We start from the raw sequence: 22,014 nt of genomic DNA on the forward strand, positions 1-22,014 counted from the left end.
GAGGAGGAAAAGTTTATTTGGGGCTCATGGTTTCAGAGGTCTGAGTCCATAGATGGCCAACTCCTTTACTCTGGGCCTGAGGTGAGACAGACATCATGGTGGAGAGTGTGGTAGAGGAAAGCAGCTCAGGACTTGAGAGTCAGAAAGCAGAAAGAAAGTTCTGCTCACCAGAGACAAAATATATACCCCAAAAGCACATCCCGGGTGAAGCACCTCATTCAGTCACACCCTAGGTGCCTATAGTATTCCCAGCTAGTCCTTATTGGTGGATTAATGCATTGTTAGTTTAAGGCTCTCATAACCCAATCATTTCACCTCTGAAGTTCTTGCATTATCTCACACATGAGCTTTTGAGGGAAGCCTTGTATCTAAACCATAAAAAATATAAAACAAAATCAAAATTTAAAATGTTTAGGACACTATAAGCTGAGATAAATAAAAAGAGTGCTTTTCTTAAGAAAAAAAAAAAACTAAATAGAAATAGAATAAAAATATAGTAACCGGTGTTAAAATTTCAAATAGGGGCTGGGGTTGTAATTCAGTGGTGGAGCACTTACCTAGCATGTTTGAGGCACTGGGTTTGATCCTCAGCATCACATAAAAATAAATAAATACACTAAAGCTATAAAAAATAGTTTCATTTTGAAAAAAAAAATAATCCAAATGGAAATTTAAATACTGAAATAAGTATAGTTGATGAAAGTAATAATCTTTGAGATTTATCAGAATGGAAAATAGAATCAAAGAAAATATTTACGAACTTTAAATCTGATGAGAGGTTAACATCCAAAATATATAAGGAATAAGGAGCTCCTAAAATTCAGTAACAAATAATGAATTAATCACAATTTATATTGGATTAAGAGCTTGAGTAGATGTGTAGAAAGGACATACAAATAACCTGAATTTCTAAGAAAAAAAATGCTCTGTACTATTAATTATCAGGGAAATGCAAATCAAAATGGCAGTGGGACATTATTTTTAGTTATGGACAAGTGGTGAAGTCTGTGTTTTTTTTTCAGTGAGTGAACTTTCATTATTTCATTAATTCAATACCCAAAAGCCGTTAATGGAATAAATACTGTAATGTAATTATCCCTAGTGCTTCAGAAGAAAACAGCTATCACAATGATGCAAAACTGTTTCAACTAATTGTATGTTTTTGCAACCCACTCCTATTATAATTCCCTGATGCCGCTATCTCCACAGTCTGGGGAAATGACTAAGACCTGGAGTTTGGCAGAGTTTAGACTATGTGTTCCACTTTCAGGTGTTTCTTTGTAAAATGCCATTTCATTGCCATTTTACTGTCCACTTCTGTAACAAACCTCATGCATATTGCTCTGTGAAGTAATATTTACTCACCGTGGACAGAAATACCTGACCTTCATTAATCTTAAGAAGAAATTCTTAGTGAATTAATCAAAAACTTCAGGTTTCAGGTCTGTTCATTTATTTTTGGACTTTCAATGCAGGTGGAAAACAGGGGTGCAGTTCACATAGATTTTCTATAAAATTAAAGCGGTCTCTTTCTATGGCCAGGGCTGCCTGGATTTTCACTCACAGTGCATAAAGTGTTTCTCAGAATTAAATTGTGTACTACAGAAACTGGCAGCAATGGTAGTACTAGGGATCAATGGAGAAAGTCACAGAAAGTTTGTGGGATATTTGTTGATTGTGAGCTCCCCTAGATCTAGTTCTGATTTGAGTACAAGCCTAATCCTAAACCACTTATGTTTTAAAAATCCATTGAAAATTGCTAGGACTTAAGTACCAAGACTTTTTCTGAGTATATATTTGTACTGACCTACAAAATATGCCATATATCAAGAGTAGTAGTAGCAGACTTTACTAGTATATTCAAATTTTGAAGGAAAATTTACGTATTAAAACTGTCTAAAAAATAGTGGATATTTCAAGTCTGCCCACCCAGGCCCACTGTCTATGGGAAAAACCTGCTCCTAATAGATGTTCTGTGTTGAATTGCTGTCATGGAAGAGTAGGAACTCATGGGGTCACATCTACGTTGAGATACTTATTTCACATAAAGCTGAAAAAATGGAATACAATCTAGAGATGTATTTCTGCTGTTGCCTTGTGTCTCTTTTTTTCATTTTTCCTTCTTTCATATCAAGACCACTCAGTAAATTGCCCATTGCTTATACTTCATCCTCTCCACCAAGTTTGCCTCATCATAAAGAAAGAGTTGTTTCTTTGGTTAAGTACCTGTGCAGTTTTTATTATACAATTTTCATTGTATCATACAATATATTTTGTATGGAAATATTGTTGGTGACTGTAACATGTTTCTGTTCTATGTATATTTATAAATATATAAATACTGATGTATGTATATATACATATTTCATTAATGTTTAAAGTGAAATAACTATTAATGTGCTTTAAGTCAGTTCTTTGGGTTATCTATATACATGTATATGTAGTCAGGTATATTAAATATTAAATATATACCTGATGTAAAACATATTAATAAAGTTATTGAAAATTTAATTGAAAACCTCTAAAAAATAATAAATGTTGATTCAATGTCTCAATAGAAGACACATAAAAATACCCAAGGAGACAGCGTGCATTGATGAAGTTTGAATGGAGACAGTGTGAACATGTCGTAGATGAGATTCTGTAGCAAATTTTTCAGAATCATATAGAATGGAATCTACACTGCATCATGGAATCTATACAGTCCAACGTTTAGATTCTATGGTCATTTGGTTTTGTATCATGTCTAGAAGGGTATAAAATGCAAAAGCAATTAACACTATCATATCTGGGTTGCCAATAGTGATGTTGAGCCATCTCTGCGATCCTTAGTGTCATTCCTCAAATCATAACAAGGGGCTCTTTGCTTCTGTTCTGCTTCCTTTGCTTCAATTTTTGTGATTACTTTGTGCCATAAATTTATATTTCAGCAGCACAAAAATAATACTAACAAAGTTTGACTTTTAAATAAGTTTTTATCTAGTATTTCTCACATTTTATTGCAGGTAGAAATCTTCTTGAGGCTTGGTAGAATCACAAAGTGTGGACAGCATCCCAGAGTTTTTGATTCAGAAGTTTGATGGGGTTGGGGAATTCCTATCTTAAGAAATTGCCAGGTGCGGCTGCTGCTTTCATTGGGTACCAGGCTTCTTAAGTCACTCTTTACACATGCCACCTCTTTATTCCCTCCATTTTTTTTCCTATTAATTCTGCTTTTCAGGAATAACTTGTGTGTTTTCTTTTTTTAGCCAACAGAATTTATGACATATTCTGAATGAAATTGAAGCAGCAGGCCCACTTCTATTCTATTGGGTTTCTCAGAATACCCAGGTCTTCAGATTCCACTCTTCCTGGTTTTCTTGTCCATTTATGCAGTCACTGTAGTGGGAAATTTGGGGATGATAATAATCATCAAGGTCAACCCCAAACTCCATAGGATAATGTACTTTTTCCTTAGCCACCTTTCCTTTGTAGATTGCTGTTATTCCACTAGTTACACCTAAATTGCTGGAGAACCTGATTGTGAAAGAGAAAACCATCTCTTTCTCTGGTTGTATCATGCAATTTTCTTTTGCTTGCATTTTTGCAGTGACAGAAACTTTCATGCTAGCAGCCATGGCTTATGACTGTTTTGTGGCAGTTTGTAACCCTCTGCTATATACCACTGTAATGTCTCAGAAGCTTTGTGTTCTTCTGGAGACTGGGTCTTACACTTGGGGCATGGTATGCTCCCTGATACTCACATATTTTCTTCTTGCCCTTCCATATGGGGAATCTAATATCATAAATAACTTCATTTGTGACCACTCTGTAATTGTTCCTGGCTCCTACTCAAACCCCCATATCAGCCAGATACTATGTTTCATTATTGCAGTATTCAATGAGGTGAGCAGCCTGATCATTATCACTGTGTCCTATGTGTTCATTTTCATCACTGTTATGAGGATGACTTCTGCAAGTGGGCGTCAGAGAACCTTCTCCAACTGTGCCTCCCACCTGACGGCCATCACCATCTTTCATGGAACCATCCTGTTCCTCTACTGCGCTCCTAGTCCCAAGACTTCTTGGCTCTCAGTTAAAGTAGCCTCTGTGTTTTATACAGTGGTGATTCCCATGCTGAACCCATTGATTTATAGTCTTAGGAACAGAGATGTGAAGGACACTTTCAGAAAATTAGTTGTCACCAAATCTCTTTGGCACACAATATAATATTCTTATATTTATTATTCTGTATTTGAAAAAAGATGAATGACTAAAATTCAGACCCTCCAGTTAGAAAAGAACAAATAATTGAAAATGAATGCAAGTGAAATTCCACGTAATGGTGAGCAACTGGAATGCTCATACATTTCAGATGAGGGTAAAAGACAAATGACTTTGAAGACAGTTATAAAATGCTATATGAAGTTATAGAAAAATTTCTCAAAGAACCCAGCAATTTCTTTTCTTGGTATTTGTCCATAAGAAGTGAGATTAGATATTTCAGGATAAAATTCTTCTCTATGACTTGTTCAATAACATAGGGAAAAGAGGAGGGAGATTAGTAGGGGGAGATATTGATGAGATTTTCTTGACTCAGTTCCTTTAAAAAGTGATATTTTTGGAAAATGCAATTCTTCTTTCATGAAGAACTTTTGCTATAGACCTATTAAGGATAAATGGGCAAAAGGAGAAAAAATACTGATGCATCTTATCCTGTTATCCTAGTGAAACTGATTATAGAAAGTTAGAAATTACTTATTTAATTATATACACTGCATGTAATCACATATAACTTAGCTTAAGTAAGCCCATATAGATATGTATATACATATTCCAATATATAGTCATAATTATGAACATTTAATATATGGTAAAACATACAAGTATCCCATAATGTGTGTAATTCTTTACCTGCATTGTGCTTTTTTTCTTCATAGTAACCACATACGTACACCTTGGAGAATTTGACTGATGAGATATAATTGTCCTCCCATGTAATTGTACTATTGAGATTAAAGATAAGAAGTGTAATTTGTTTATAAAGAATGATTTGTCCATTGCTGTTAATTCTGGTAAAGATAGACTTTGTATATTAGCCAATGTTTTATCAGGACAAGAAAATAACTACTTTTCATTGTTAAACCTAGTGGATTTAGAATAGGGATTTATCCTAAAAGTATTGGAAGCTCTACTGGAGTTAAAAATGGAAGAGAGGTCTTCCATGGAGTACTAAGGAAGCCATCAAAATGGAGGAACAAAAGTTTTCATGACTCAGTCATACCGTAATTTATTTACGTATCATAGGGATGGCTCTGCTGGGGTTTTCACTGATTCCTGACAGGTGTGTGCCTTCCTCAGATCTGAAAAGCTGATATAGACAGATCTCTTGTAGTCATAATAACCAAGTTATTATGCCTAAACCCCTATTAATTTAAAAATAAGTAAAGAAAACATGTCCTATACACAGGACGGAGTACTATTTCACCACAAAAAAATAACAAAACCATGTCATTTGAAGGAAAATGCATGGAACAGGAGGTCACGTTAAGTGAAATAAGTCAGACTCAAAAAAACAAGTATTGTATTTTTTTTTTTTTTCATTTCACATGCGGAATCTAAAATATAGCAACAGTAAAAAAAACATAATGTGGAAAATACAAGGGGACATTTCACTTAAGAGGAAAGGGGCTTGCAGTAGGGGTGGATGCAATCAAAGGATGTTACATGCATGATACATGCGTACCCATGTTTTCAGCATCACAATTCACAATGACCAAACTATGGAACCAGCCTAGGCATCCATCAATGGATGAGTGAATAAAGTAATGTGATATGTATACACAATGCAGGAGCCCTAAAGATAAATAAAGTTATGTCATTTGCAGGAAAATGGATGGAACTAGAGATGATTGTGTTAAGTGAAGCAAGTCAAACTCAGAAGGTCAAGGGTCATATGTTTTATTTCATGTGTAGAAGATGGAGAGGAAAAAGGAAAAGAAAGATGGGGAGGCAGGGATCTCATGAGAAGCAAAGGGAAGTGAGCAGAGGAAAGGGTCCAGGGTGTGAGAGGTAGGGTGGGGAGGAAGTGCTGGGGAGAGATACTGGCCAAATTATACTGCCGTACTGTTTACTATGTGCACATATGAGTACATAAGCTTGACCATGTTATGTCAAGCTTAATTCGCTGAGCAAGATTCATGTCCTCCAGGCATTTTCATATTGTTACAAATGGCAGGATCTCCTTCTTTTAAAAAGGTGAATAATCATTAGGGAGAAAATTGGAGAGTGTGTATCGTGGCATTTCTAAATAACAAGTAGGTCTGTTTCTAATTTATTCAGGAAGCACTACATTGTTTTCCACAATAAATGCCTCATGTCACTTTCCCATCAAGAGTATATGAGGGTTCCCTGCCTTCCACCTCTTTAACTTTGATTCTTTGTGATAGCCAGATTGACAAGCTTGAGGTGATATCACACTGTGGTTTTGATCTGCCTTTCCCTGGTGATTAGTTATGTTAAGCATGTTTTCATACGCCTGTTGCCTAATTGCAAGTATTCTTTGGAAAAATGTCTACTTAAGGTTTTTCCTGCTTTTTAAAATTGTCTTGTTCATTTGCTTCAAGTGATAAACTTTCACTGGGTAGTAGGGTTATTACTCTTAAAAGATTTATAGTTTACAAACATTTTCTCCCTTTCCACAGATTGTCTTTCCATTTTGTTGATTATTTACTCTTATGTCAGAAATCTTTTGGTCTAATATATTCCCCATTGTTTAATTATGCTTTGTTGCCTGTGTTTTTGATATAAAATCCAAAACAACATTACTGACTTTAATATCAAGGAGCTTAATTCCTATATATTTCACATTTTGCATTTAAGTCTTTCAAACATTTTGAATTTATTTTGTGTGTGTGGTGTAAGACAATGGTTGCATTATTCTGAAACATGTAGGAAATATTTTCTAGTAAAAATCACGAGTTAATCCACAAAAGAAGTAAAATATACATAAATATTGAAATATATTCATTGTCTTTTCTATCCAAAAGTGTATGAAACTATATCAGTAACAGAAGAAAGTATTACATCAATAAAAATAAGGTAATTAAACTGCACATTGCTAAATACCCAATGGATCAAAGGAGAAAGTGAAGAGGAAATTAAAAAGAAATACATTGAGTCAACAGAAATGGGAATACAACATACCAAAACTTATAGGACTCTGCAAAAGCAGCTTTAAGAAGGAAATTTTTAAATGACAAGTGCCTACCTTAAAAAAGAAGACAGGTTTTGAATTAGAAACCTAAGTTCATAACTAAAGGGATGAAGGAAAGAAATAAAGGAAACAAATCAAGAAAGGAAAGAAAAGAAAGACAAGCTACATTTAGTGTTCTTAAGTTTTTATTTTATAAATATAGTTTTGTATATATTCACAAAGCATTGCTGGGTTTTGTTGTTATCCTAGTCATGACCCTTTGAAATCACCAAACCAGAATTCCCACCTGCTAAAAGAATCAGAAAATACATGGGATGGAGCAAAATGCTAGCCACTGCCAGCTCATCAGTGAAGGTCTCAAACTTATTTAGAAACTTAATTATCTATTTCTGTTTGCTTCCAACTTCTTTTAAAAATATGAATTTTGCAATTTGCCTTTGTATGAAATAGCAAATAATAACTGTATATTCTTAAGGTGTACAATATGATGTTCAGTTGTATGCTTACACTGTGAAATGATTGAATCAGATTGATTAATGTTATGTTATCATTGCATCAATTACCTACCTTTATTTTTTAGTGAAGAGATTTTTCAATACTATTCTTTTGACAATTTATAATTGTGCAATGCATTTTTTGAGATATCCTCAGGATTTTATCGAGGAGCATTCTGTTTGTGCAATGCATTTTATTTATCATTGCAACCCTGCTGTGCATAGAATTGTATATTTCCTGTCTATCTGAAACCTCATGCCTTTTAACCAACATCTCCACTTTCCCCATTTCTCTTCTTTCCCAGCTCCTGTAACCACATCTACTAGCTGAGTCTACGAGTTTGACTTTTTTTAGATTCCACTTACAACTGAGAGCATGGAGCATTTAAGGGAACCCCAGCATGCTGGTGGTGGGCATACAAATTATTATAGCAATGTTGAAGAATAATTCCAAGCATCTTCAGAAAAGCAAAAATAGAATCACCATATGATCCAGCAGTTCTATTTCTGGGCATATATTTAAAGGAATTGTAATTAGTACGTGGAAGACATATTGATCCTCCTGTGGTCATTTCAGTATTTTTTAACAATAGCCAAGGTAAAGAAATCACCTAAGTGTCCATTGAGAAATGAGAAATAACATGTGGTTTATATATGCAATATCATACTATGCAGGCTGGAAAAAGAAGTTGTCATTTGAGATAGCATCAATGAACTGTTACCTTCCACATCCTCCCTGAGGTGGAAGACTGTGGCTGACCCTCTAGTGACAGAGGAGAAGGTAGAAGGCAAGGATTGACATTTTTCAATTGGTGAAGAAAATAGGTCGAATTTCATTCCTATATCTAAGAAATAACCTTCTAAAATAAAGATGGTACAGAGATTTTACAGAACATAAACTATAAATCTATGTCTTCAGTGGAATTACAGTAGAAAAAAATGTAAGTTCTTGTAACAGAAGGAAACTAGATGAATCTTGAAGATGACTGTAGACTATGACAAACTCAACCAAGTAGTAGGTCCTAAGATGATAATAAGGCTTAAGATATTCAGCATGTAGTCATCTGAATTGACAAAATGAATGTTTTCTTAATTTTAATAGGAAATCAGAAACAGCTCACATTCCCATGAGACAGACAAAAAGCATTTATTAAACATTTTGCGTAGGGCTATGTTAACTCCCCAGTTCTCATTCCTAAAATAATTTGAAGACATTGGGACCACCTGAACATGACCCCAACTTATTACACTGATAGCATCAGAGTCATTAAACTTGACAAAAATGGGAAGCTATTATCTTAAAGTCTTAGACACAGGATAGAACAGATTCAAGGACCTGACATTTTAATGAAATGTTCATACATGAAATCATTTAAGACACTGAAACAATCCTTTCATGTTGGGAGGGCCTGTGGAGAGGGAGATGAAGTGAGAAGCCAAAATAGTATTCTTGGATCTAAAAGTGGCTGCTAACCAATGGTTAGCAAGAAAATGTGACATTAGCCCCTGTAATAGTCAGTTGTGCATTACTACAACAAAATGCCTGAGGCAGCTCACTTTTTATAGAGAAAAAATTTTCATTTAGTTCACATTGTTGGATGTTCAAAGGCTAAGATTAGTGACCCCATTTTCTTGGCTTCTGGTGAGTGTAGTGAATGGAGAACCATGGTGGGGGTCCATAAGCAGAAGCAAGTGGTCACATCTCCAACAGGAACAGAAAGTAGATAGGCACAAACTCAGGTTTTATAATAACCTTGGAACTATCAAGGAGTCATGAGAAATGCTTCATGCCCTCAATGACTTAGGCCCTCCCTCCAGGCCCCACTTCTTGAAGGTCACACCACATCCCAGTGGTGCCACCCATAGGATCAGCTTTTAATTTTAATGAGCTCTGGGTGACATGCACCATATTCAAACCATAGAGGTTCAGCATCTTCAAGAACACAAACTCTGTCAATAACTCAAGAGCATGGAAGAAGATCTTTCCCTGGTCTTCCCTCTGATTCAGACTCTAGCTGTGACTGGAAACTTAATGGCAGCTTGGTGAGACCTCAAATACCAATATCGAGCTTAGCTGTGACATGACTTCTACCCCACAGAAGGTGTGAAATTAAAAAAAATGCATTAGTTAAAGCCACTGAGCTGTGAGCAATTTGTCATGATGCAGAAAAATACTGATATACAAATGACATGGAAGGCTGTCATCATTTTCTCTTTTGCAGAAGTTGATTTCACAGTGAATGCAGGGTGCAGAGGTGCCAGGGGTAGGGAAAAGATTGCTGTTCCATTAAGAGAGAACTCTGGAACTCTGGAACAATGCTGAGTCATTCATAATAAAAAGTCTTTATGTCCGGCGATTAATAATCCCTGTTTACTTCAGACTTCTGTTATGTTTACTAACTACTTAATATTTCAAGTAACTTTTAAGAAAGTGTGGGCATGAATATATCTAACTCATTGTACTGTATAAGCTTGGAAGCATAGTGTGGTTATATTTTAAAGAAAATGTAAATTCATTGTAATAATGTGAATCAGTGTTTCCAAGGACACCAATGATTATTTTATCTTAAATGAAAAAGTCGGAAGTCATATTCTGTCATGTATACACCCAAGGACACACATGATATGTAGAAAATGAGAACAATAATATAGTAATTGCTAAGAGCAGTTAATTCTTAATTATTGCATTACCATTTATTTACCTTTTCTTTTATAATTTATTATAGTTATTATTTTTTCCAAGTGAGTTTATACATTTCCCACAGTTAAAAGTTCTAATATAAATTAATGGAGTAGGCTTGATGAGGCATTGTCTCAAGTGATTAAGAAGAAAATACATTCTTGCTCAATGCTACCTAAGACATTTAATATAATTTCTGTATTCATAATAATTTAGTAAAAATTCTCTATGGTCTAAATCCCTCAGGTCATAGAGATATAAGTAAGCCCTTCATTTTATTTTCTGCCTACAAGTCAGAATAAGCTTCTAAATTTCTCTTTTTTCCTGTCTCTCTTTCTTCTCCTTTCTATTCCTTTTCTCCCTGAACTTTTCTGAAGCACATCCTAGAAAATTTAACTAAAATTCATTGTGGATGCCTGATGTATTTCATAAATTCTTAATATTCAAATAATATTTGAGTTCTGAGTAAGAATTCCCTGGATTCCCTGCAGTCTATCAAAAACTAAGAACAAGATCGTCAGGTGAGTTGGTTTCAGATTGACCATGTGTCATTTGCTCTTTTATACCATTCAGGAGTCATTGAAGTTCTGTACCTTTTAAAGCAGGGAACTCTCCTATTCCAAAGACCATCCTACCTAGTTCATCTTCTCAGGGCTCAGATATTTAAGTTCTAATCTCTCCTTCTTTCTTTTGAGTATCAATCCTGTTTTGTTTTTGTTTTGTGCTCTCAGGGTATCTGCCATGTGTCTAGTAGTCACACTGCAAATTTTTGAAAAAATTTTATAAAATCTAGGAATACTGTCAACATTTCAAAATCTTGTAGAAATAAGAGTATGCTCTGTGTAAGTAATAGCGAACAGACATCTCATGACATTGCATTCCCTGATGGTAACACCTGTAGGTACACTAAGAAGCTATTAGTGGAGTAAAAAGGGAACACCTCTTTGTGATAGTGATTTTCATCTAAGACATTATGTATTACAAATGCTGCATCAGTTGACCAAGGAAATAGTATATTTAGGTAAAAGTGAAAGAAAATTAAATAAATCAAGGAATAAACTGAGAATATTGGCATGATTAAAGAAGGTTGAACACTGGGTAATAGCTAGGTATAGTCTTAAGTCAAATTAAAATGATAAATTTAAATTGAATAAACTAAGTGATAGAAAGGAATTGAAGTGTTTGAAGCCATAGTGTGTTAAGAACCACAGGAATCGAGGGATGAGGAAAGGACGTTCTCACAGGCAGGTGGAAGCACTACAGGGAGGAGACTGAGCCTCTGTCCCATAATCCACCAGGGAACGTTGCAGTTTGATAAATCTTCTCCAGGCAAAATCCGAGATGAGAAGTGGAAAATCAAAAAGAGTCAGATTGTCATGAGAAAACAAAGGGGAAGTCAGAAAATGTTATTTCAGGATAACTGTGAATTAGTAGGTGAGAGAGACCCAGGAACGAGAGTTGAACAGTTGAACTTACCTTTGAAGTACTAAACTGCACTCACGTGTTCATTGCTGCCCTCGGTGATGTTCGCTGTTTCTTCACTATTTAATAATAATATGAAATTTGTAAAAAAGCACCAGTTCATCACTGAACTAGAAATTAAAATGGGAAAGTCTGAGGGAATCTCCATTTCCTGGGTTGCATAATTGTTAGACATTAAATAAACATATTAACATCATTTCCTAATTTAATGCTTACATTCAAAATAGGTATTATCTTTCCATTATTACTCTTGCTTTACCCATTAGGAAGGAAAATCTGAGTGAGTTACAAGAGATAACACAGCAAATACCAAAGCCTCAAATTGATTTTAAATCTCCATCTGAAGTCTGGGCTTCTCTAGTGGTGCTGTTCTGTGTTGAGCTGTTTGCACTCTCCTGATGATTTCTTTTTCCTCATGAAGGAAGTTCATTTTGAGTGTAAAAAATAGCCGTTAGCTATAAAGGAGGTGCAAGTTCTTTTTACCTTGAGCTGGTAGTACAAAACTAAAACTAGAGTCTTCTGCTTATGGGATTCATACTAATTATCTTGTGTCCACTTGGACATTTCAGAGTTGTGCTTATTATTGGCTCAATTTGTTTGTTATATGATGATGAAATGAATAGGGAATTTTGTGATTATGAACTCCCTGCAAACAGAACACATTTTTGCCCTCTGAAAATAACATATACAGATATAACAATGATTGCATCACTTAAAACTCCTAAGATGATCACTGATGTATCTTCAATCAAACCCTTCTTCAATATGTAGAGTGAAAATGTTCCTGTCGCCAGAGAGGGTGAGGGTAGTTACCTAGCCTTCAGACACTATTACCATATTTTCCAGCCTGTTCTGAAGAACACAGATGACTTGGGGAAAAGCATTTTATTTTCATTTCAAATTCTCAGATTCTGCAAATATTTAATAACATAATGGGACTAGTAAAGTTGTAAGATTGAAAGTTAATGAAAAGTTTAAAAAAATAAAAATGGATCTGGATGAGCACATTAGAAGCATCAGGGCCTGTGAGAAAACCTGTGAGGAGGAGAAGAAAAAATGGTGAAGCAATGCATGAAAAATATGTCCTCCTCTTTTTATCAGTTGCTACCTTATTCTAGAACACTGAGGCACGTGTTGTGACAGAGGGAGGGATCAACAGAGAGCTGGTTTTCTTTAATGTCCACATGTTTTATGGCTCATAGTTTTCTGGGGCAACTCCTAAAGACTTAGGACCTCAGACGGGGCATCCCGGTCTGATTGGCCCCTCTCTGCTTTCCCTCTCCAATACTTCCTTTATACATTTTAGCGTTAAATATGTAGTCATTGCTACATTCATGCTGTTAAATTAAATGAGGAACTCTGGAACATGATTTCTATAACACCGCAGAAAAGTTTTCTCTCTTCTAAAGGAAATGGCTTCACTTAACTTCTGCCACTGAGGATCTGCTCCAAAACCCAGCTCATAGGTGTTAAGCTGTCTAAATGTAAACAAGTGCCACATTTTGTATATTCTCCATTTTCCTCATATGTATGTGGAGCTACTTGTTTATAATTCATTGTTTCATTTGGAGAGCTAGATATATATTTTTAATGTTTTGGAACTTTGCCTTTTATGTGGTAAATATTCTATGACTACTAGATCTTTATACTTTTATTCTTACTTCAGATTTTTCTTCCACAACAGTCATGCTGTTGGCTGAGGCAAATCAGACTTCTGAAGTCACCTTCATCCTCCTGGGCTTCTCGGAGTTCCCAGACCTTCAGGTGCCCCTGTTCCTGGTGTTCCTGATCATCTATACAGTCACAGCTGTCGGAAAACTGAGCATGATCCTGATCATCAGGATCAATCCCAAACTTCACATCCCTATGTAATCTTTTCTTAGCCACTTGTCCTTTATTGATTTCTGTTATTCCACTACAGTGACCCCCAAACTGCTGGAGAACCTGGTTATGGAAGACAGAACCATCTCCTTTACAGGATGCATCACACAATTCTTCTTGGCTTGCATATTTGTAGTGGCAGAAACCTTCATGTTGGCAGTGATGTCCTATGATGGGTTTGTGGCAGTTTGTCACCCTCTCCTCTACACAGTCATCATGTCTCAGAAGCTGTGTGCATCATTAGTAGCTGGAACCTACACATGGGGTATAGACTCCTCCCTGACACTCACCTATTTTGTCTTGGCATTATCCTTCTGTGGGTCTAATATCATCAATAATTTTGTCTGTGAGCACTCTGCCATTATTCTGTCTCCTGCTGAGACCCCTCTGTCAGTCAAATGCTTTGTTTCATCATCACCATATTTGATGAGGTAAGCAGCTTCTTCATCATCCTCAGTATTTTTATATCCATCTTTGTCGTGAAAATGCCCTCCACTGGTGGACGCCAAAAAGCTTCTCAACCTCCACCTCCCATCTGACCGCCATCACCGTTTTTCAAGGGGCTGTCTTGTTCCTTTATTGTGTACCCAAACTCCAAAAACTCATGGCTCATTGTCAAAGTAGGTTCTGTCTTTTACAGAGTGGTCATCCCCATGCTAAACCCTTTGATCTACAGCCTCAGGAACAAAGATGTGAAGGAGAGCTTTAGGAAGCTGATGAATCACCCACACTATTCTGTTGAAGATTTAGATTTCCAAAGGAATTTGATTTACCATCCTGAAGTTTTTCAGTGGTTCTCACACTGATTTGAATGATTTATTCAGTTCACTAGTCAGAGTTTCAAATCTATGTTTTAAAACAATTATTTGATCATTTGATTTTTGTTCATTTCAATGTTTAGCAAAATAGCTCTGTGAATTAATGTGTTACAAGTTGAATAGTGTTCCCTAAAATATCCACTCAGAACCACTGAAGTGACCATATTTGGAAATAGCATCTTTGCAGTTATAATTCAGGTAAGGATCAAAATGAGATCACAGAGGATTGGGGAAACTAAATCCAGAAAGTTTGTTCTTATAAGAGATAGTAAAGGAAAATACGGATACATGAGGAAGAGGGCCATGTGAAGAAGGAAGCAGATTGGTGTTTTAGCCACCAGCCTAGGAGTAAAGAGGGGTTCTTTAAATCCATTTTAATAATGAGAATGTCAGGGATACAGTGGAAATCCGCACATACATAGAGCAGTCAGAGTTGAATAGGAATGTGTATATGGAAGAATGTGTATATTAATGAGCAGCTTGAACACATTGTCTTAAAATTCTGCCAAATTCTTTCCTTTCTCTTCAACAGCCTGCTGTACTTTGTTAGGCTACAGAAAGTGATGTTAGACATAACTTTCACTATCAACTGAAATGTTAATTTGGACTGAGGATGAAGCTCAGTAATAGTTTGCACTGTAAAATCAATCAATAAATAAAACATTGAGTTTATTTGAAGTTCCTGAGAAATGCCAAAAAAAAAAAAAAGAATGTCAAAGTTGATTGTGTAAATTCTACTTACTAATAGAGCAGATAGTACAATAAAGTTAAGAATCAGTTTGTACAAACTTTGCAACATTTTACTTGATTACACATTAACTCTTCATGGAATACTTTGCTAGATAATTGTGGCATGATTGCAACTGTTTTGATTCAAATATCCTCTGAACCTATTATTCACAGGTTTGGTTTAAACCAGAGATTTTCTGACTCTGAAAAAAGATCAAAATTTGATCTCTCTATTCCCTTACTAATTACACTTTGTGTTGCCAAGGTCTCTCAGGATATGTCCTGTGCACACATCTGATATGTTACTCTGCAGAATCTTAATGATTAAATATTAATTATTTCCCTAGAGTAAACTCTATTCATGGCAAATAAAGCCTTTAACTTCATTTTGCTATAAATATATATCACCAAACCTTTTATATGATAGTAGATCATTTTAAAGCATAAATCTAATAGGTACATCACTTATATTTTAGTTGTAATGCAGGGGTCACACACACATCACCATGATTCTGGGCAATTACCATTATACTGTATTACACATTCTCCAGATAATGCAACTGAAGATTGGTTCACTCTGGGAAACAAAATGGGAACCTTCATTCTTAATTCCACTACTAAACTCTGTGCTTCTGTGTGTGTGGCAGAGTTGGGGGTTTGACATTTTGTTATTGAAGATTGAGAAAAATGATTTTCCTCTTCTGGCACATTTATGATAAATTGAGCATTATTAATGAATATCCTTGACAATAAACTAGTTTGTTAAGTTCTTTGTGATACATTGGCATGTATAAGGAGAGAGGATGAATTTCTTTTGATCGGGGTTTTTGATTGGGGTTGTGAATACAATAAGAAAGAAGGTGATAAAGGACAATATAGAAAAAAAAGTAAGAAAAAAAATGAGTGTGATTATTTATTAATAGCACAATATCTTACCAAATCAGCAGAAAGTCTGTCAGACATAAGGTAATCAAGATCAGTAATTGTCAATTAAATTATTATATGTATTAAAATATTTTTCTACAGTTTTGAAAGTACATGAATTAGTTAAGAGAATAACAATTTATTAGATTTTCAGAGAAGGATTCTGTGAAAAGGAGACATTTGAATAGAAATATACAGAATTTCACAAAAATATGTTTACTCAAATTGCATGTAGTGCTAAAATGTTTTGGAGATTACTAACTTCTGGGCAAAGTATCTCAAATTTTCATACCTCTTGTTAAATGTGTGTGAGTTCAACATGGGTATAAGCACTCAGAGATGCCACTGCGCCCTGGAAGAAGGTACCTTAGGGACTGAATTGAAAATGAAAGTAAAGAAGCAATGGCTGGGAGCTTCTTTAATTCAACAAAATTGGTTCAAGTTAAAAATCTGAACCTATTTGGATGAGGTTAACAATGTCCAAAAGGTCAACAGAATATTTACATCAAATATAACGTGCTGGACACAAAATAGACAACGAATAAAAGAATAAATATCAGGAAACAGACCACAGGCCTAGATGTGCTGTTTGGTGTAGCATGGCAACTGTGTAAGCATTTTCTTTTAATTAAACTTCTAAAAGGTAGAAGTTAGTAAATGTTAGTAAATAGAAGCACTAATCAAGACATGGATGATCCCACTAACTGCAGAGAATAAGGTAAGAACAGAAGCCAATCTAAGGTAACCTGAATGACATGAAGAGTGTCTGCTCCTACCACTCCATGACAGGATTTTAAAAATAGCTCTCCACTACTTCGTCTGACCTCCACCTGGGAAAAACATGAAGAAAATGGAGAATGGCCTCTTGAAGAGGTGTGGAGCAAGTCCCTGTTCCTGTGAAGAGCACCAGGCAGTAGTTATGCCAGAGAGGAGTCATCAGACCATGACAGAAAACTGGCAGAGAAGTCTAATTGCTCAATTAATATCATCAATCAGAAAAAGCTTCAAACTTTGTTTGATATGTAAAATAAATACGGTTGAATATTATTCAAAGCATACAAGTAATTAAAAAATAACTCACAGAATCAATAAAAAGCAAGATAAGGTTTCATTGAGCCGGCAAAAAAAATTTTTGAGCTGCATGCAAAGTAAAATGTATTAGCTCTTGGATGTATTGTGCAAATTAGATGAAAGAATAAAAAACAGGGAGTTCATCTATGAAGGTAGAGATAACTAATATTGTGTTATTTTCTGATTCCACTAGGATGGAAAGGAACTATGAATGGTTCCATTACTCAAGACCCTACTAATGCAGAAGGGCTTGCTTTGAGTTCTTTTATGTTTTGCTTGGTATAAATACCTTCCTCTCTCTCTCTCGCCCCCGCCTTCACACACATGCACACACACACACACACACACACACACACACACCACACACACACACACACACACACCACACACACACACACACACACACACACACACATCCATGACCAAATATTATTTATGAAAATACAACCACATCAGTATACACATTGGATGTGTTAAAGGTATAAGTTATTAGGTATCTGTTTATCTCAGTTTTATAAAATTTTATCTTAGTTTTCCATAATTTTCTAATGCCAAGAAATGGTTTGCATAGTCTTCTTTACATTCTGATTCCAGTTTCTCAGTCTGTATACTTGAATATGTAAATGTGCATGTGTGAGTGTGTGGGTACACGTGGTCATCCAATACACTTGATGCTTTTGATATCTATCTCATGAACATTACTATTTTTTTAAACCAATGAATTCATTGAAATGTACCTTAGCATATATTTTAATTATTTTTAATTTTAATGATACATTTATTCAACCTAATATTTGTAAAATATTATGTCAACATATAATCAGTAAATAAATTTGTAATATTTTACATTACCTTTTCCTTACTAAGTTTTTGAAAGCAAGTATGTAGTGCCTGAGTTCAGGGTTGTCACATTACAAGGTATCAAAAGCCACCTGTGATAAGTGGCCACCATATTACACAGAGTAAGCTTAGGATTTCCCCCCTGTGACCTCTCCTGCTTTCCTCTCTCCTATCCAGTGGACGCCCTGCTTCTTTTTTTCTTTCTCTGGGGCAGTCACACTTTTGTGAAAGTCCTCTAATAAATAAAATCCAGTTATTATTTGATGAGGGGAAAAAAATAAATGGAACTCAGTAACTAAAAAGTATTTCTTGCCATTTCACAAGCTGACAGGTTAGATCTTCCGCCAGCACCACTAGGACGCCTGCACACTGCTGCACTTATGGGAACACAGCCTGTGCTCACACATTGTCACCCCAAGATGGCATCTGCTCATGTCAGGTGAACTGGTGCTGGCTGCTGGAGGTGCTGCTTCTGTTCTCTTCAGCAACCACTTACCTGCTTGTAAGTTCCACTGGCCTCCTTACTTGGCGCTCTCAGAGTTTAAAGAGAGTGAATGTAGAAGACACAAGGCATCCTGCTGCCTCCCTCTGGAATCTGCAAGGTACTCCTACCGCACTTTCTTGGTCAAGGAAGTCACAATTCTGATTTAATGCTTCCATCGCTTACTGTGTTCCCAGCAGAAGCATATTCCCTGGAGAGAAGAGACCTCCTAACTACTGAAGTTCTTGGCTTCACTCACAGGAAGCAAGTTTTCAGCACCTGGATCATCAATAAGTAGAAGAGCCACTTCCTTTACACTCCAGGCTCATATATCCTGGTCTCATAAAATATTACAGAAACCACAATGCATTTTGGTCGCAGAGTCTATATATGTTGAACCTACAGAGAGCACATTCCAGAGAATAGTATTCCGGATTTTTTCATTCTATCCTTCTAAAATATTGCCATGGAACTTGTCTAAGCCAATTTTGGAAAGATGACTCCCATTTTAGATTTCTGGTTCTTAGTGTATTTTTTTTTTTTCATTGCTGTTCTTCAGGGCCACTGCAGAGCAGGATGATGGTGCTGCAGCTATCTCTGTTGTGTCAGTGTATCATGGGGAATCATCTGAAAAGAAGCTCTCAATGTTGTTTTCATATTTGCTTTGTCAAGTGAGTTCATGAACTCCTGAGCTTATGAGTTCTGGCTGAGCAGAGGGAAGCAATGAGGCAAGAGTGCAAACCCTGGATATTGGTTCCACATTCTATTGTGACATCAGGAAGAGGACTGTGGTTGACTGCTGCCATGCCTGTTGTGATAGACTGGTAGGGTCACCAACACCCTCTTCAAAATGGGAAATGAAGGTTGCATGGTAACTTGGGAACCACTTGCCAATCACTGTTTCCAGCAGGATAAAATGACAGAAGCTATTTCTTTAATAGTGAGTGAGTAATTATTTGGAGGATATTACTGATTTTCCTTAAAACTCTTAGTCTGATCTGTAATTGATTATGTGGCCTATGCAACATTCAGAAAACTTCTATCTGCTGTTTACCCTTCAAGGACAATCGTATACACCCGGTTATGCAGCTTAAATAACTTAAGAGCCTGTATGGCGGGTTGCACTTGTTACAGAGTTTTCTCTTGGTATGGGACCCACACCAAAGAGATCACATTTTATTGAGTTTTGTAGGCTGCCTAGAATAACCTGCTTGAATCTGCTATATGCTTCCTTCAAAATCTAAAGAGATGCACTGATTTTTAAGTAGACAAGGTAGTATGTCATCTTTATTTTGTTAATTATAGAGGACATTTTAATTATATATAAACAAAGTATCATAGTTAACATCTTGATGCAATATTTCTTTGTAATTTCAAGAAAAGACCAGTTATTAAGAGACCTGGAATTTCCTTAATTAACTGTTTGGATGTTTGTAAGGAATAATTTGCCATTGGTTCTCTAGAGTAACAGTCCCCAGAGTTATAGAATTAGATGTAAGATCATTGATGTCCCAGTTTTACTCAGCCTACAGAGAAACAGGAGGGCGGTGGACTGTTTCTCTGTGGTAGGTAAGTTTATTCAGGTTTCTTAGAAAATTGTGAAAATATTATTTTCCTAATATTGTAACTGGGATTCTCTTTGACTTTTTCTTTTTATTCTAAGTTGATATCAATGCAATTCAACTTTGATGCATGAAAAAATTTGAAACTCATGTAAATTTTTTACTTCAGTTCCACTGACAACCATTTCAGAAAGAAAAGAATTAACTTGCTATACTCTCTGCATATGTACCATAAACTGGTATACAAGCTATTATAAGAATGAAAATTAGTTAATTTTGAGAGATCTCCTACTGAATACATCTTGAGATATTAACAAAATGTTTCTTTGGTGTCTGAACTAAAATGGAAGCTAACACATAGGTCATAGACCCTAATAAGGTGCATGTTCCTCTCAGGTGAAAAGTGGGCCATCCTTCTCCTGGATCACTTAGCAAGTAAGATATTTCATTAAGGAAGTAAACTTTCCATGGGCAAAAGCTGCTGACATGGGATTGTTCCTGTTTATCTATGTTCCCCTAAATAGTTTCTTTAAGAGTAGAGTATATTCTTTCACTGGCTTTAATTGATTTGTGCAAATAAACAAAATACAGTTGAAATGTATATTATATTTTGACACAAATAATTCATATTTTCTCACAGATCCTTCACTGGTTTGTGTATTTATGCCCATTTCCCATCAGTTCTGTGTCGTTCATGCTCAGAGACAGTCATGACATAATGGTCACTCACCTCCACACACCTCATATTTGACAGGAGCAAGTGACTTCGACCACACTCTCCCTCCTAAAGGAGCTAAGGTGATGGTGGTAAGAAATCTGAGTGTGGAGACAACCTTCGCCCTCTTAGACTTCACAGACCACCCAGAGCTTCAGGTTCCTCTCTTTCTTGTGTTTCTGCTCGTGTACATCATCACCGTGGTGGAAAACCTTGGGATGATCATGATCATCAAGATCAACCCCAAATTTCAAACCCCCATATACTTCTTCCTCAGTCACCTCTCTTTTGTTGACTCCTGTTACTCCTCCAGTGTCACCCCCAAGCTGCTGGAGAACCTGGTCTTGGCAGATAAAAGCATCTTCTACTCCAGCTGCATGCTGCAGTACTTCCTCTCCTGCACGGCTGTGGCAGTGATGGCCTGTGACCGCTTTGTGGCCATCTGTAATCCCCTGCTGTATACAGTAGTCATGTCACAGAGACTCTGTGCCCTGCTGGTGGCAGGGTCATATATCTGGGGTATGTTTGGCCCCTTGGTGCTCCTGTGCTATGCTCTTCGATTGAGTTTTTCTGGATTTAATGTCATCAACCACTTTTTCTGTGAGTACACGGCCCTCATTGCTGTCTCCAGCTTTGACATCCACCTCCCCCACCTGCTGCTCTTTGGCTTTGCCACCTTCAATGAGGTGAGTACCCTACTGATCATCCTCACCTCCTATGTGTTTATTGTTGTGACTGTGTTAAAAATCCGTTCTGCCAGTGGGCGTCGCAAAGCCTTCTCCACCTGTGCCTCCCACCTGACCGCCATCACCATCTTCCACGGGACCATCCTTTCCCTCTACTGTGTGCCCAACTCCAAAAACTCCAGGCAAACTGTCAAAGTGGCTTCTGTGTTTTACACGGTCGTCAACCCCATGCTGAACCCCCTGATCTACAGCCTGAGGAACAAAGATGTCAAAGAGGCTGTCTGGAAGTTGGTAGACAAAAAAGTCCTGTTTCACTGAAGCAGTTGCAAGAGATGGTTTCATCCTAATGAATAACAGAACTGAACAGAATCTAACATGTTTCTAAGTCTATAGCATGTGTTTCTGTGAGGTTTCTATAGGTGATTGGGAAGCATGGACTGATGAATTCAAATTCCA

General features: G+C 36.3%; 1 protein-coding gene and 2 pseudogenes across 3 annotated transcripts; all 3 read left to right on the top strand.

Annotated features, from left to right (window-relative positions):
* The first annotated feature begins 2,624 nt into the window (after window positions 1-2,624).
* LOC306639743 (olfactory receptor 5D13-like) lies at window positions 2,625-4,209 on the top strand (annotated as a pseudogene). The gene is made up of 2 exons: window positions 2,625-2,629; window positions 3,287-4,209. The product of its transcript is annotated as an olfactory receptor 5D13-like (transcript).
* A 9,328-nt stretch (window positions 4,210-13,537) lies between these two features.
* On the top strand, window positions 13,538-14,538 carry LOC306639744 (olfactory receptor 5D13-like; annotated as a pseudogene). The gene has a single exon. The product of its transcript is annotated as an olfactory receptor 5D13-like (transcript).
* A 6,420-nt stretch (window positions 14,539-20,958) lies between these two features.
* On the top strand, window positions 20,959-21,876 carry LOC306639143 (olfactory receptor 5D14-like; the record flags this gene model as incomplete). The annotated part of the gene is made up of 1 exon (XM_079102558.1): window positions 20,959-21,876. The coding sequence occupies one exon, from the start codon at window positions 20,959-20,961 to the stop codon at window positions 21,874-21,876; it is 918 nt and encodes a 305-aa protein (XP_078958684.1).
* Window positions 21,877-22,014: the final 138 nt, after the last annotated feature.

Source organism: Sciurus vulgaris, assembly GCF_902686455.1.
Source record: "Sciurus vulgaris genome assembly, chromosome: 11".
In the NCBI taxonomy this organism is placed as follows: domain Eukaryota; kingdom Metazoa; phylum Chordata; class Mammalia; order Rodentia; family Sciuridae; genus Sciurus; species Sciurus vulgaris.